Source organism: Ammodytes marinus (genome assembly GCF_949987685.1).
Source record: "Ammodytes marinus genome assembly, chromosome: 17".
In the NCBI taxonomy this organism is placed as follows: Eukaryota; Metazoa; Chordata; class Actinopteri; order Uranoscopiformes; family Ammodytidae; genus Ammodytes; species Ammodytes marinus.
The window spans coordinates 7,708,996-7,724,309 of record NC_137221.1 but is presented as its reverse complement, the minus strand read 5'-3'; the positions used below and the strand labels follow the sequence as shown (position 1 = coordinate 7,724,309).

The 15,314-nt window shown below is 42.3% G+C and overlaps 1 protein-coding gene across 4 annotated transcripts; it reads left to right on the top strand.

The window, feature by feature from the left end:
* The first annotated feature begins 4,122 nt into the window (after positions 1-4,122).
* c19h1orf216 (chromosome 19 C1orf216 homolog) lies at positions 4,123-8,257 on the top strand. 4 transcript variants are annotated; one of them, XM_080044997.1, is made up of 3 exons: positions 4,123-4,235; positions 5,984-6,428; positions 6,821-8,257. In XM_080044997.1, the coding sequence occupies exons 2-3, from the start codon at positions 6,006-6,008 to the stop codon at positions 7,520-7,522; spliced, it is 1,125 nt and encodes a 374-aa protein (XP_079901123.1). In that variant the 5' UTR covers positions 4,123-4,235; positions 5,984-6,005; the 3' UTR covers positions 7,523-8,257. The 4 variants fall into 4 exon arrangements, with proteins under 4 accessions (XP_079901123.1, XP_079901122.1, XP_079901120.1 ...); XM_080044996.1 differs by lacking the exon at positions 4,123-4,235 and adding an exon at positions 4,252-4,391; XM_080044994.1 differs by lacking the exon at positions 4,123-4,235 and adding an exon at positions 4,404-4,694.
* The last annotated feature ends 7,057 nt before the right edge of the window (positions 8,258-15,314 follow it).

Here is a 15,314-nt window from a genome sequence, read left to right as displayed (position 1 = left end):
CGAGCCCCTCTCATGTCTCCATCTCATTAGTGGCCACGGTGATTAGGAGAAGGTCCTGGGGTTAGGAATGGGCGCAGGAGGCCCCATTACACATCATTAGGGGCCAATGCCAGCAGGCTCCGACATGAACCCCATATTGGGCCCGCCGTTGTACCTGCAGGCAAGCTTAATATAAGCCTGGTGTTTTTAAAAGCACTGATTATACAGTTATTTCTTTTACCTTTTGTCAAAGCGTTCCAGCCTCGGCTTTTGTTTTCATCCGAAAGTGGAAAGTGTCAGAAGAACATCACTGGATTTGGGTGAAAGGCAAAGAGCCAAGTGGCTCTGGGCTAAAGGAATGATAATATGATATAGTTTGGTTCCGGAGCTGCGTCGATCATTATCTTTGAGCCATTACCATCGCAATTAATCCAGATAAAGACTTGACTCCGAATCCTTCAGGGTCTGTTTGCAGGGTCAAGAAAATCAATTTCTAATTAGAATTTAATAGGAACGACGTCTTTTTCAAGTTGGAGAGCAATTGGCGTAATGCAATTTTTTTTTTTGCTGTATATTTTTTACTCCTTCTCTGCATCAACACCAGCTTCTCCAAACTGAATTTCACAACTTTGTTTAACCCCACCCTCCTGCCCCAGAGGGAAATTAGGAGGTCAACGCACTCCCCAATTCACTCCGCTGTGGAAAGAGGAGGAAGGTTACACGTTTTGGCACCGAGGCCCCGGCTGCTAAATATCTAGAGGACACGGATCCGGCCTCATTCAGATTATGAGAAGGAGAGAGAGCACAGGGTGGAATAATTTATAGAGAAACCATGAGATGCAGCAGCACCCAAGGGAGTGTTCGCTTGTGTCATGGTGTATCCACTGTACTGCGTGTGTCCACTCACATTCTATGACTAAAATAAAAGTGTGTAATTAGTGTGCAAAAAAAAAAAAAAAAAAAAACGTGCTGTATTAGTGGCTCGATTTAGCACGTCTTGCCTGATTTGGCTGATTATTTCTTTATTTTTGTGTTGGCTGTGAGCTGGAGGACCGGCAGGCTTCTCTTTACAGTCTCAGTGCATCTCAGTACTGGGGATCTGACAGGCAGTGTGGGCCCACAGGGTGGCTGCTGGACGCCCTCGGCCGCTGTCACAGCCACGACTGGTGCTGGAGCAGATGTGGAGGCTGAACTAAGGAAAGTGGGTCACGGTAGCTGCGGGCTGTGTACAATTTCAAACAAGGTCTTATTATGCACAAGGTAAGTCATGCTCCTTTTTGTGTGTGTGTGTGTGTGTGTGTGTGTGTGTGTGTGTGTGTGTGTGTGTGTGTGTGTGTGTGTGTGTGTGTGTGTGCGTGTGCGTGTGTGTGTGTGTGTGTGAGTTTGTGTGCGAGAGAGAGAGAAGCTGTTGTGTGATAACATTACAATAATCTGTCTTCTCTCAGGAGGCCTAGCAGACGACCCCACCAACCTCCAAGTTCAGACTATCTCTGCTTCCATCAGTGTCCTCTGTAGTCGTCTTTTGTAACTTGGAATTTTCTTTTTCTTTTTTTTTCTAGAGAGACAGAGAGAGAGGGGGAACGAGATTGGAGGGAGAGATGATTTTGCGTGTGACGAGGCCTTGGGCAGGACGGCTGTGTTTGATGTATTTTTTATGTGCTTAGGCTACTAGTGAACGATGGGGAGGGGGAGAGAGGGAGGGAGGGAGGGAGGGAGGGAGGATGCCTGGAGCTGATGCACTTGAATGGGGATGTTGTTGAAGGAGAAAGGGAGGGGAGGGGGGGTAGATAGGGATAGAAGTCTGTGTGTGTGTGTGTGTGTGTGTGTGTGTGTGTGTGTGTGTGTGTGTGTGTGTGTGTGTGTGTGTGTGTGTGTGTGTGTGTGTGTGAGTGAAAAGAAGAAAAAGGAGGAGGAGGACACAAGGTTTTTTCTGCCGCCAGCGACGATATGTCAGGGGATGAGAAGCGGGTTGGTGGGAGACGGTGAACACTTGTTAAGTCTGTCTGATCTAGCCCATTGCCACACACAAACACACACACATACACACACATTCAACTGCCATGCCCCTTAGATCTGAGATTGACAGTCACAAAAAGCAGCCAGTCACCAGTTTATAGAAATATCACACTGCAACAAATCCTGCAGTCCTCCCGTGACGTTTCCTTGCCAGAGTTGCATTGTGGGTAGCACGTTTCCCTCCCATAAACCACTTGTAATTGTCGTTATCTTGTGATGTTGTCCATCCTTCGGGCCTCACTGGGATGTGCCAGGCAACGCTTTTATGTTGTAATCATGAAAGCGTTGTCTGCTTTTGCCTCCTTCCTTCCGTTTTCCCAGCATGCCTTTCACCGACCACCAGAGGACGGGCTCTAACCATGGACCTATTATAACCTCACTTGTCGACTTCAACAAATGGACAACAGTGGGTGAAAGTAAGTCTTGTCCTTGGTTCGAGTCACAAGAAAACCCCTCGTAAAATGTCTCTTTTCTCCTATGATGAAAGTCCCTCTGTGTGGTGGTTTAAAAATATTATTCTGACATTTTTTTGTGGGAAAACAATATCATGTGCATGAATATATTTCCAGCACAGCGATTTAGTTTTTGAACATATCTTAAACTGCGTCTGAATGGATTCTTTATCTTTATTGTAGCCATGGGAATATTATTATGTTACTATAGTTACGCATGATGAAACAGGAGATACTCGAGCTGAGCATGAGACACATAAAACATGATTGAAAAAGAACGTGCTTATATAAGATACATGTCACATAAAACTAATTTTAATGTATTGGTTAATTAGCTTTTAAGACATGTCGGTTATGTAATGCATTACTATTTCTGGTGATATATGACTACGAGAAAAATGTTCAGCTCAGTGTCTCCAAGTGAGAACCGGTCAGATTCAGGTGTCCTGAAAAGAACCATGTCCCAGAAGGCCGAGTTATGTGGCCCATAAGCTGTGTGTGGCCCCAGACATCACATTAATATACTGGCTCCACTTTGCATGTGTTATGAGGTGACATCCAACATATCTTGAGTTTATCATACCTTGCGTTACAGAATTTTTACTGTGCTACAAACTGCAGCTGCCCTTAAAAAATATTTTCTTTGCATGCAGTATGCAAACAATTGGGACGGACTATTTTGTCATAACAATGCACCTAAAGCCTTGACCTTTTTGCTTACATATATTTTGCAGTCCACATCGCTGGCTGTGCTCTCTTGGTGTCACACTCGATGTGGCATAACATCCGCTGAACAGAAGATTGTGGGACAGAACAGCCAAAAAAAAGTATGCTGGTTTCCACACTGCAACAATGCTACTGAATGTAGGAGGACATCCAGGTATTTGGGGCATGCATCATTTGACATGCATGTGTTGGGACATCCTAGCAAGGGGATTAAGAGACTCATCCCAAGAGAAGTGATTTTAAAATTTGTATGGCACTACATCGTGTTTTCACTGTTCTGTTCTCCATGCTCAAAATGCTGTCATTGACAGTGGTTTAAGTAACGTTTTAACAGCTTTTCTGGTCATTTTTGCAACACAATATGGAGAAAATAAGAATTTCAGCCATAGTGCTTAAATACAGCCTTTTATGTCAGGTAACCTCAGGTTAATTCCATGTCATCATGTGGCTGTTATACAGTATGTTGTGGTGTGTAGGACTGTTGTTGTTTAGCATTCAAACCTGCAGGTCAGTTACGTTACAAAGACTGTTTCTGATGTTTTAATGAACCATTCATTAAATGTAGGCACTGATAATGAATGCTAAGTTTTTACAGTGGGTTGAAATTTAAGTTTGAACTGCTTTCAATGGTCATTTTTATCACACAATATGGACCATGGCAGGCTGTTATATGTTGTGGTATGTAGCCTACACTGTTATTGTACATTCAAACCTACAGTTAAGTAGCCTTACAAGGACACCAGAGAAGCATGTCAGCCATTACTGTTCTCACAGAATTAAAGTTACTGTAGCCTATGTCATTGTGTAGCCAGCCTACCGTTTCCCTTTCCCCTCCGGTCCAGTCAGAACCCAGCCCAGTTTAGGAAGTTATTAGTCACACAGTCGCTTTTTCTTTACTGTTTTTTTTCTCTCTCTCCATAGAACTACACAGTAGCAGGGAGAGGATGGGAGGAGGAGAGAGGAAGAGGAAGATAAACATCACATAGGAGGGTCGGAGGAGGGGGTTAGAATTGGGAGGGCGTAGTGTCCAGCTCCACCACCGAACGACGAACCAGCAGAAAGGTAAGAAATAAAACTATTATATCCCACGCGGACCCCCGTGTCAGTCATTTGATTTACCGAGCTGGTTGAATAGGAGATGATGAAAAGAAGGCTCTGAGGTTGATGGTTGCTTTTTTATATTGAGGAAGGATAGAGAGGAGACGGCACTGACATGGGGTGAGCGTTACATAACGCCCAACGTACACGAAATATGCCTGTTTTTCTGCGTTTATGTCTCAATTTTATCACATTAGGAGGACATTTCGAGTCTTTTTGTAAACCTTGTAGATGGCATTGGATGTCAAATGTTCGTGTTTTTTGCTTTTTTTAAAAAATGTATGTTCACAACTAACCGGTTAATATGCAGCCACTAAGCGCCATTGGTCGCATTTTTTGCATTTTCTGCCGTCGTCCGAGCAAAGACCGGCATCTTTTTGTACAGATAAGAAACCTCCACCCAGCAGCAGCGGGACTATTTTGGTATTATTTATTTATTTATTTTTTCACATGTTTTTCTCACCGCGAACTGATGTTTTGCATTGGTAAAATACAAATAGCCTAGTATTAATACAAACACATTACTAAATAGACTATTCTTTATACATTTCTTAATGATTTTTTCGCTTTTAAAGAGCTCTGAACGTAAAAATTTCGATTTTTTTACTCGGACAATCCGTGTGTTTTTTTTCCCACCTCGTGACAGCTAAGCATCAGTGTGTCTGTCTGTGCTTGCTGCACGCGCGCCCCCGACTAAAGCCATCGTCGCTGTCCTTCAGCACCACGTGAACGCGCGTATATAACAGAGAGGAGAGAGAGAGAGAGAGAGAGAGAGAGAGAGAGAGGATTGATTGACAGCAGCCTGAAGTCAGGATTAGAGAAATTTCCATTCTGAGGAGACATGTAAATATTTGATGCTAATAGAAGTGGAGTGTGCAGACCAGCCTGTAGTTGTATAGACATTATAAACAAGGAGTTTGGTGCGACCTAGGACTGTGTGTGTGTGTGTGTTTTGGGTGGTGTGGGTTGTTGAAGTAGACTTAATTTTTCCTCGGGTTGTATTGTTCCGTATTGTACAATTGATCCTATATGTTATTTTCTTTAATCCTGCTCTTTTAACCCACTAATTGCACAAACATTTTTAAAGTGTTTACAGATATTCTACGAAGCTGCTGTTTTTTTTACATAAAATCAACTTTCAGATACTCAAAAATTGTTGACTGGAAGCTTGGCGTGTTTTAAGAATTCCCTTGAGTTTCTGAAAAGTTTTATTATCCGAGATCGTAGAGTTTACCGTCAAACAGAACTGAATGAACAAGTGCCATGTTTCATCTAGAGATGGGAAAAACTGCAGCAGTAGGGAGGACAGTGAGAATTTGAGACTTGCATTAAACGGGTTGCTGCTATGACTTAGATGTTTGAATTTAAAAACACTGCTATTTAACACTGTATAATCATTTGTTTTATCCATACCATTTGAAAGGTATATGGATAGAATAACTGAGTTACCTTGATAAATTGATACCTTACTTTGAGTATTATAATCACTTTTCACCATATTTCGGAAATAAACCATATATAGGTGTATTGCGAAGCAAATAGATTTTTGCATTGTACTGACTATAAAGTTAAACTCTGGCTGGTAAGACAGTAGAAAAAAAACACTTATGTCATCTATTCAAATACTTTGAATGTATGTAACTTGTAGTAAAACAAGAGAACACTAGTCCACTTTATTAAATGTTGACTGTCCTTGTCCCTTGTGGTTCCAGTGAGTCTCAGTCCAGGTCAGTGATGCTGCACCATCAGGACCAGCCCCTGAACTCGGCCTACGGAGGGCGGGGAGGCTCAAACCACGGAGGCTCCTCCTCTTCCTCCTCGCTGCGGAACAGGAAGGGCGACAAAGATGGCAACTTCAACTTCCTGTCTGGCGACCATGATGACGATGGCTTCACAGGAAACGGAGGAGGGGGAGGAGGGGACGAGAATCGAAACCAGGTGCGGCCCCATAGCTTGGGCCCCCTAGGTCGGGACACTCCCAACTCCCCACAGTCTACCGGGTATCACCACGGCTCTGGGCTGCTGTCCCCGCGCTCCCGCCGGCCCTGCTGGCGCACGCTGGAGCCGCTGCCCGAGATCGAGACCGGGGACGACGGGTACGGCCGGGTGCCCCCCGACGGAGCCGAGGAGGCCCGGATGGAGGAAGAAGTGAGAAGGGTGATTGGAACCATGTGCAGTATTGAACAGAACTCTTCTTAATCGTCATTCATTGTAGCCTATTTATTTATCACTTTTGGCATTTCTAACAGTTTATGCTGTCATTTTTCAATTCAATTCAATATACCTTATTGTCCCCTTGGGGAAACTTGTATTGGACACCGCTCTGAATAACTTGGCTGCACTTACAATAATGCTAATTAAATGAAAACAATAAGACATAAGTCAAAAAACAAAGAAAAACAATAACAAAAAGACAACAATCCACATATAAACAAAGTGCATCTCATGAGAGCCACATACACACAACACAGTTTCTCGATCCTGTTCACTAGTCTGAATTCATCTTGTGATTGTTTGTCCGACTTTGTTTTTTGTCCACGATTGACCAGAATGAGGAGAAGCAGAGGGAGAAGTGGGAGCTGCAGAGGAGGAAAAGCAGTTTGGGTTTCAGTGGAAAGGAGGAAGGAAGCAACAAGCCCCGGCCGGAAGACGAGGACGAGGACGAATGGGGCGACAGCGGCTCCGAGTCAGAGTTCAGCCAGCGCTCCGGGGGCAGCGTGTCCTCCCTCAACATGGACAGTGGAGGAGAGGGGACGCTCATGGGAGGCTGGGACCGCATCGGGGTCGGAGAGACCAAATCCAACAACGGGGAAGAAGGCAACCAAACCAACAGCAACAACAAAAACCCCGTAGCCGTGAGACACCGAAGCTTCGGCCGCAAGTCGCTGAGCGGATCCAACCTGGGAAACCTGCTGGAGGAAAGAACCGAAGAGCACGGGGGCGGAGATGAAGAAGAATACCACTCCTCGGATTCAGAGGGCGAGATGCCAGAGCTGATGGACGCGGTGTGGACGCTGAGGGACCGCGAGCGCTTCAAGGCCCAGGAGATGGAGAAGCACCAGGTGCAGCTGACCATGTACCGGCGCCTGGCCCTCATCCGCTGGGTGCGCACGCTGCAGGGACGCATCACCGAGCAGCAGAACCGCCTGCAGTCCAGCTTCGACGTCATCCTGGACAACAGGAAGGAGCTGCTGAGGATGGGAGCGGCCTCCGCTAACGTAGCGCCCGCCGCCGCTGTCAGTCAGTCGTAAAGAGAGAGAGAGAAAGAGAGGGGGGAGGGGGAGGCGAGGTGGGACGAAAGCAGATTGAAAACGGAATTTTTCTTCTGTTTGGTTTCGTCCTGAAGACTTTTCTATATAAAAAAAACAATCCCCCAGGGGTGTAATGATACATCGATATATCCATCGACATAACGATTCATTGGTGGAAGATCGAATTGCATCGATGCAACGCTTAAACATGGATGCAAATCGCCCTTTTTAATTTACAAGGTTATTTTTTCACAATCTCCCTGCACGTCTGTGTGTGACACTATTTCCATTAAAAGAATGGATTGTTTTTCATTAAAATATCTGAAAAGAGCTCAGAAATAAAATATGTTAAAATCCTATTTCAGCTAGTTTTTTGTGAGTTGAAATAAATGTAACAGGTTGTGTTAAAAGGGCATATGACATCGTCTCATATCGATCACAGACCAATGAATCCAATCGAAGTTGTATCGCGACAGACTTTGTGATATCGACAAATATTGTATTGTTGTCCAATGAATCGATCTAGTATCACCCCTAGAATCTCCCATCATCCTGTCTGACATTTCTAAGCTTCAACCTCGTGTTGCATATCGTAATCACACAAAAAGGTGTGTTTTTGTTGATGTTCCTTAATGGTGTCCCACCAAGAGATTTAATATATATATATATATATATATATATATATATATATATATATATATATATATATATATATAAAACTGGACTTAACACTCTGCATCTTCATCAAACCAAAAATACATGACTTGTATGTTGTTGTGGTCAAAGCAACGCGATGATAAACACTGTGTTGTGAGATTATTGTGACGTTTATATCAGAAATATTCTGTGTGTGTTTGCCGTTCTCTTTGTCTCGATCTGTGTGTGGAAAAAAAACACCTGCTGTACCAAAAGATTATTGGAAAAAAATAAAATGTAGATTTGACATATTCAAATATTATTTATACCCTGAGATCATGCCGTGTACAGAGATAATATACTAAAAGAATGAATAAATGCTCTTATATCTTGAGCTTCTGTCTGTGTCCCTGTTTGTTCTAGAAAACCCTGTCTAATGACATTTCAGGATTTTGTAAGAACTTAAATTTTTTTCTAAATCTAAGGGGAACTCCAAGTCCTGGGCTGATAACATCTTGTTCAGAGCCCAAAGCCTTCATTTCATTCCAGATGAGCTTGTTGATTTTTTCAAGGGGTGAGCAGGTTTATCAAAAGCCCCCCTCAGAGGCAGATATGACTAAAGAAGGGCTAGTTCTTATCTCTTATGTAGCGCTATACTTGCTGTACTGGAGGAGCCCTTGGGCGAATGACCTTTTTCATCCATCAATTGCCTCTTTGTCCGCTGAACAAAGTTGGTTTGTATCGGCTCATCACACGGCGTTAGGGAGTGTGTTCTGCGGCGAGTGTGATAGCCGTGTGACGCTCAGGCGTCAATCTTTATATGGGCCTGTTTTCTGCTGGATGCCGCGGGCACTCAGCAGATCATCATCTCAGCCCTTTCCATGTGTGCGTCTATGTGTGTGTATGTGTGTGTTTGTTGAGATACCAGCCGCGTTGCCACCCTATAATCTCCATCCTGAGCGAGTCATTTGGGGCCTCTCTCTCGCTCCACCCCCCGGGGATCCTGTGAGTCTGCGCCCCGGGGCCCTGCAGGTCCTACCCGGCCGCGTTTGGGTGAACAGACGCCGGTCCGGTAGCGGCTCAAGCAGTAGAGCCAAAACCCCGGGGCAAGTTTGGGATAATCCCCCCCGAATATGTGCCTCCAAACTCCCGTTCATTTTCTCGAAGCTTATCGCCTCTCCTCCTGGACGCACAGGCAGCCACCGCAATGAAAAGTCTAGAGTCGATTTACATATTGATCCCTTGTTTTCTGGCTGAAGGTGGATGGATGTTTGAGAGGCGAGGATAACGTGTTTACAGGAATAGTGACTTGTTGTAGCTAAGCAACGTGCATGTAGCAACCTCTTATGAAAACAGGGACAACAAGGAGGAACAAATGTGCCTTTGAGGGTGATTTCTGTAAACCACCGAGACGTGGTTTCGGGGTAGTTAGGAGAGGTTCTGAATTCACCCTAAACAAAGCTCGTGGTGGAACACGGAGATAAATGATTCCTGATCAGTTTTAGCCTCAGGAATAAGTATTTTTAGAGCAACGACAATGTTGGTGTTGTGTTGCAGTCATAGGCTATCCCCTGTTCTATCCCCTGGCATATTAGGCCTCACCATTGTATCCAGTTGGATGAGAATTTTAAAAAGCCTGCTCATAATGATAGGGCACTCTTCATTATTAAGAGTATACGTTTTGGGTTATAAGCCATTGATCAAATTTTGGTTTGCATCCCCAAAATAATTTGGCTAGTAAATAGCCTATATCATAAATAAGAGCTAAACAAAACTGAAAAAGATTTGATAATTTAAAAATCCATTAGATTAAATTGTGAAGCTGTAGGTGTCACGAAGTAAGTAGCCTACTTAACAATGAGGGTCAAGTGTTTCTCACTTTCTAAAAAGCCATCAGCAAAAGTTAGTTTGTCATCTATGCAAAATTGTAGAATATGTTACACTCCTTGGTTAGCTAAAAGTGACATGAATGTCACATGAAAGATCTCAACCCAGATGCTCTTCTCCAGCATGTTTCAAAAAGATCCCATGAGCAGATCACACTGTTGAAATTAATAACCTGGTAGAGCATAAACAAACACAATTCATGGAAGAGATTTTCCACTAGACCAACAATTGTTCTTATTGATGGCTCATAAGCACTTTGGTTTATCAATCGACAATGAAACTATAAATGGATCATTAAAAAACATTGGCTACATTTTCAAGAGGAAGAGGATTCCATAAAATGTATACTCTGCTAATGACACCAACAGATTTGTATTAATGTATTATATATTATTTTGTCTATCTCATTCAGAGAGAACTAGCATCCTAATTAATCTATACATCAAACATATTGATTTATTGATTTAATGTATGGCCATTTCGTGCTTGAAAATACTTAATAAATATATAACACAATAATCCTGGATAAAATCAAACTAAAGGCCTTTTTGCTTATTTCCATTCCATTGTTCTTCTTTGACACACACCACAAACACAACATGAAAACAATTCATCCATTCCTTATTTATTCTTTCTATCATATCAGTGTCAAGCACAAATTAATTAATTAATAAAATATGAAATGCAATCTGTAACAGAACAACACCAATCCAATATGTATGGATCCTGTTATACAGTGGTGGAGAGACTATTTGTTAGCTTAAATGTTCCAGTCTTAGCCCAAAGTATAAATCAAGCTACAAATTACAGAGAGAAAAATAAATAATAAATGTCAAGGTCACTGTGAAGATGATCTGTGCTTCATTGTACGGCCGCCTCATGATTTAGGAGAGCAGGGACAGTGTAGTTACTAAATAATCCCTTAACAGAGTATTTTAATAGTATTCCATCTGTCTGGCTATTGTCAATCTTCAAAAACAAAAAAATCTCTCCATCTAAAATCATAATTCATGACTATTTCTGTTATTCCACACACTTCATGGACGCAAACTTATGCATTTCTGACCCAAAGGACACACACTGGAGCTTCATTGTGAGGACAACGGCAGTCAACAGCATCCACTAGGGGGCGACACTGCATCACAGACAGGCTCAGATCAGAGCGACATCTACTGTAGTTACTGTGCTTTAACAGCAGGGGGCCGCAGCGTGCACAGGGGCTGGATCATGCAGCAAGTGGTGCACTAAACTGGGGTAGACCACCTGGGATCTTTGAAAGGTTTCCCATTGGGAAGATTGTTTTTAACTAACGGTTGGATAATATAACACAGTGGTTCCCAACGTGAGGGGTCATAGGATGATGAAAGCAGAAAAAAACACATTTGTATTGCACTAAAGCATGTTTTTTTCTTTTCAGATCTCCCTCTAATCTTTGCTTTATTTTTTCTTATGAAAAAATTGCAATGCAACTGCAACCTGCAGACTTAATAATGCAATGACAAGAGGTTGCAAGTAGACATTACTTTTTTTCAAGGGGTCATAACAAGGCAAAATGGATGGAAAACACTGATCATATGCACAAAGATAATTGTTTTATAATTCAAATGAGTTCAATCATTAGTTTTGAAAGTGTTGGGCATCTTACCTTCATTTTCGACAACTTCCTGAGGAGAGGCATTTTTTGAGAACTGAACAGTTGTCATCATGGTCACTGAGGTTATTTTTTACATCTTGTAGTAAACGTTATGTTGGTTGAGTGACTTTCTTCAGATACAGACAAATTGTATGAAATGAAATAAAGAAAAATTATAATTGCTCTCCACGTTTGCTTATCAAAAACCTGTTCAAGCTGTTCATTGAAGCTATAATGTTTATTAGTGAAGGATATATTTACATTTTTATTCAAATTTCCCCTCAAAATGATGACATTTGTAGTGTCTGGGATCTCCTCTTGAATTTAAAAATAAGGTTTTTGTGGGTTGAGATTAGATTTGGTTGAACGGACACAGTTAAAAATCACTGGGTCAAAATTGATCCAAATTTACCCAGTACACAAGAGAGAGAAACCACCCAAGTCAATGGTTTATTTGGAATATACACACAAACTAAAGTTAAGCTGTGGTTGCGAACTGTTCTTACTTACAAGTCACTATTTTATAACTGATAATTGATAATATGTGTATTCTATGTATAATATATGCCTTGCAGTTTTTTTGAAATGTATTTTTGAAAGTTTATAGGTAAATATTGAGCCACAAAATATCTCATGGGTACACAACCCAACAGTAATATATAAATGACACTGGGTAAACAAGCGGGCTAAAACAACCCATTGGTGGTGGATAGAAGTTACACTGACTTATTCCTTTGTTATCAGTTGAAAAGGCAAATTTCTTTTGCCAAAGTTCACATAATCTCTTGATATGTTGCACATTCATGCCCGTATATGATGATTTTGTATTACTCCCTGCTACAGTAGATTCACACAGTGCTTTAAAAGCGTTTTTCAGGAAAGAAAAAAAAAACTGGGACGCCCTTGACATGTAAAAAAAAGTTTGGGAATCCCTGCTGCATCCTCGGCCTTAACTGTTTGTGAGGAGCTTATTTTGAAACGCAGGAAATAACATACATATAAACCCTATCATGCTCTCTCTCTCTCCTTCTTGCCTCTGCCTGATGTAGTGTGACAGTGTGTTCGCCCGCAGCACTCTGCTGGCGTGGAAACAATCAGCTTTGACAGAAAGGGGGTGGTGAGGGAGGGATGGAGGGAGGGAGAGAGGGAGGGAGGGATGAAGGGGGTGAGGGGAGGAGAGGGGGAGGCTGTGGCCCCCCCAGGCCTGTGTATGATGAACTGGATAGAAAGACCTGTCGTCAGAGGAGAAACAACACATAGATAGATAGATAGATAGATAGATAGATAGATAGATAGATAGATAGATAGATAGATAGATAGATAGATAGATAGATAGATAGATAGATAGATAGATAGATAGATAGATAGATAGATAGATAGATAGATAGATAGATAGATAGATAGATAGATAGATAGATAGCAATCCTGACTGAAAAAGAGGCAACATTACGAAATAAAGTAGAAAGTGTTTTTCCCTGTAGCCTTAAAAACAATAACACGTAATAAAATACTGCAGTAGGCCTACAATCACTTTATTGACAGCTTAAATACTGAACATGGTTAAACTGCCTATAAATATATAACCTTAAAAAGTGGTTAAATTAAGCTCAAAATACAAAAAAACTGTGTTCAGTATAATTAAACTATTAATTATCATTGTTTGCATTCTTTTGACCAATCTTATTGTTACTGTCACTCATTCACATTGGCTTAATTCGACTTGACTTGAAGCCTTAATTGAAAACCGTGCACACGCTACACATCGTTCAAACTTTAATTGACAAAGATGACTCAAAATCGGTCAAATCTTCCTTCAGAATGTGAATATTTGATCAACCGAAACATCTAATAATGTTCTGTTACAACCTGTTGACTGACACAGCAAACAAAACAACATTTAAGGCCTCGCTGACCCCGGTGTCAGTCACCCACTTGACTCTTGTTGGCTGATTCAGTTAAAGCAATCAGGTCCATTACTAAGAGGGCCCCCCTCTGAAGACACAGCATCTTGTCAACGTTTGATTCCAGGACTTGAAGCTTGAGTGTGTGTGTGTGTGTGTGTGAAGGGGAGGAGGAGGGTGTGTGTGTGTGTGTGTGTGTGTGTGTGTGTGTGCTGTGACGGTTCAGCTGCCTCGTCTGCTTTAACCAGCTAATAAATATGAAAACAGCAGGTTAAAACTTTTTTATTCGTCCCGTGCCTGAAAGGATTATAGCCTTCTATGGAGTGCCGTGAAAAATCCCCCAAACCTCATAATGCCCAATGTTGTCCCATAAAAACGGTGTCGGACAAAAGGAAGAGAAAGGGGGCTCTTTCACGCATAAGGGGTTTTCTCAAGAGTGCATTGAGAGGAGCCCCGGCCCGGGAACCGCCCATAGATTATCTGGCTATGGGTGAAAGCACGGCTGGGAGCGGCAGGTGCGTGTGCCAGGCATGGGGGGGTCAGACTATAAGGATGGGTGGGGGCCCCCGGTGACCAATGCAAAGGGTTGGCGAACTATGGAGATTGCTACGCAGCTGCCGGCAGGAATGTTCGCAGATTGTCACTTGCATTTCACTTGCTCTTTTTCTTTATCCCGGCCACCACCCCCCAAAATAGTATCCTAGGCCCCCCCCCAACCTCCCCACCCATGTCTAACCCACTGAGATATAGGGGCTAAACGGTGACACCCTGTCCACAAAAGCTGCAAGCGGCGCAGGGTCGTCCCAGCCTCAGCACCATGAAATTTTGGATTAAACTGATAAACAGTGCAAACCTTTTTTTCATTTTTTTTTTTTTTAGACTAAATGCCAAGTAACTCATAAGGCAGGGGGTTAACAAACTCTTTAACTCTGTCTCACTACAGTCCCCTGAGGCTTCTTCCATACAGGTTATTGGATTTCAGTTTCACATCAACATATGGTGGTCTGTATGGACTGAAGCTGAAGCTCTTTAATAATGCAGCTCATGAATTTATCTCTCGCAACTTTGCTGAGAAAAAATAAATTAATCAAATAACACAAAGGATGCAAATTGTCAGGCTACACATATAGCTAATCTGTTATCATGTGGGCCCTCTTCGTGGAAGCATCTCTTATCTTAATTTTCATGCATTCAACCATAAGCTATGGGTATTATTAGCAGAATTTTTATCAATAGAAGATCCCCCATGTTGACCCACGTATTAAAAAGGCTGTGTCTCTGCCTGAAAATGGTCCTTTTTAGCACCATGCACACTTTGCTCTGTAATCTCTGCCGTCCAAACTGTGTTCCCCTTTTCCAAACTGTGGCCCAAGGCTATGTGTGGGTCTGCCACATAATCCCCCTTAAAACTCTGCAGTCTCCTTTATTCCACTGGGGGTTTGGCAAAAAAAAAGTGCGGCAGGCTTTTTCACACCATCTTTGAGCATAAAAACAAAATAAAGGGATTAATGTCGCCACCATTATGAATAATGAGAATGAATAACAAACAGCCCCCTCTGTTTATCCCACATGATTAACTAAAGGAAAGAGTGGCCTTGTGCTTTTTTTTTGTATTGAACTGTCTTCATAGTCTTTTGTGGAGGTGACACACACACACACACACACACTGCCGACAGAATGGGACGAAAGCAGCGAGTTAATTTACCATCTGACGACTTTAAGCCAAAGTATTGGC

Excerpts from the sequence above, each read along its gene's own strand:
- c19h1orf216 (XM_080044994.1), top strand. The coding sequence starts at position 4,576 with ATGCAGCCACTAAGCGCCATTGGTCGCATTTTTTGCATTTTCTGCCGT. Across the intron at positions 4,695-5,983 it reads GCAGCAGCGGGACTATTTTG|TGAGTCTCAGTCCAGGTCAG; the intron begins GTATTATTTATT and ends TTGTGGTTCCAG. Across the intron at positions 6,429-6,820 it reads TGGAGGAAGAAGTGAGAAGG|AATGAGGAGAAGCAGAGGGA; the intron begins GTGATTGGAACC and ends ACGATTGACCAG.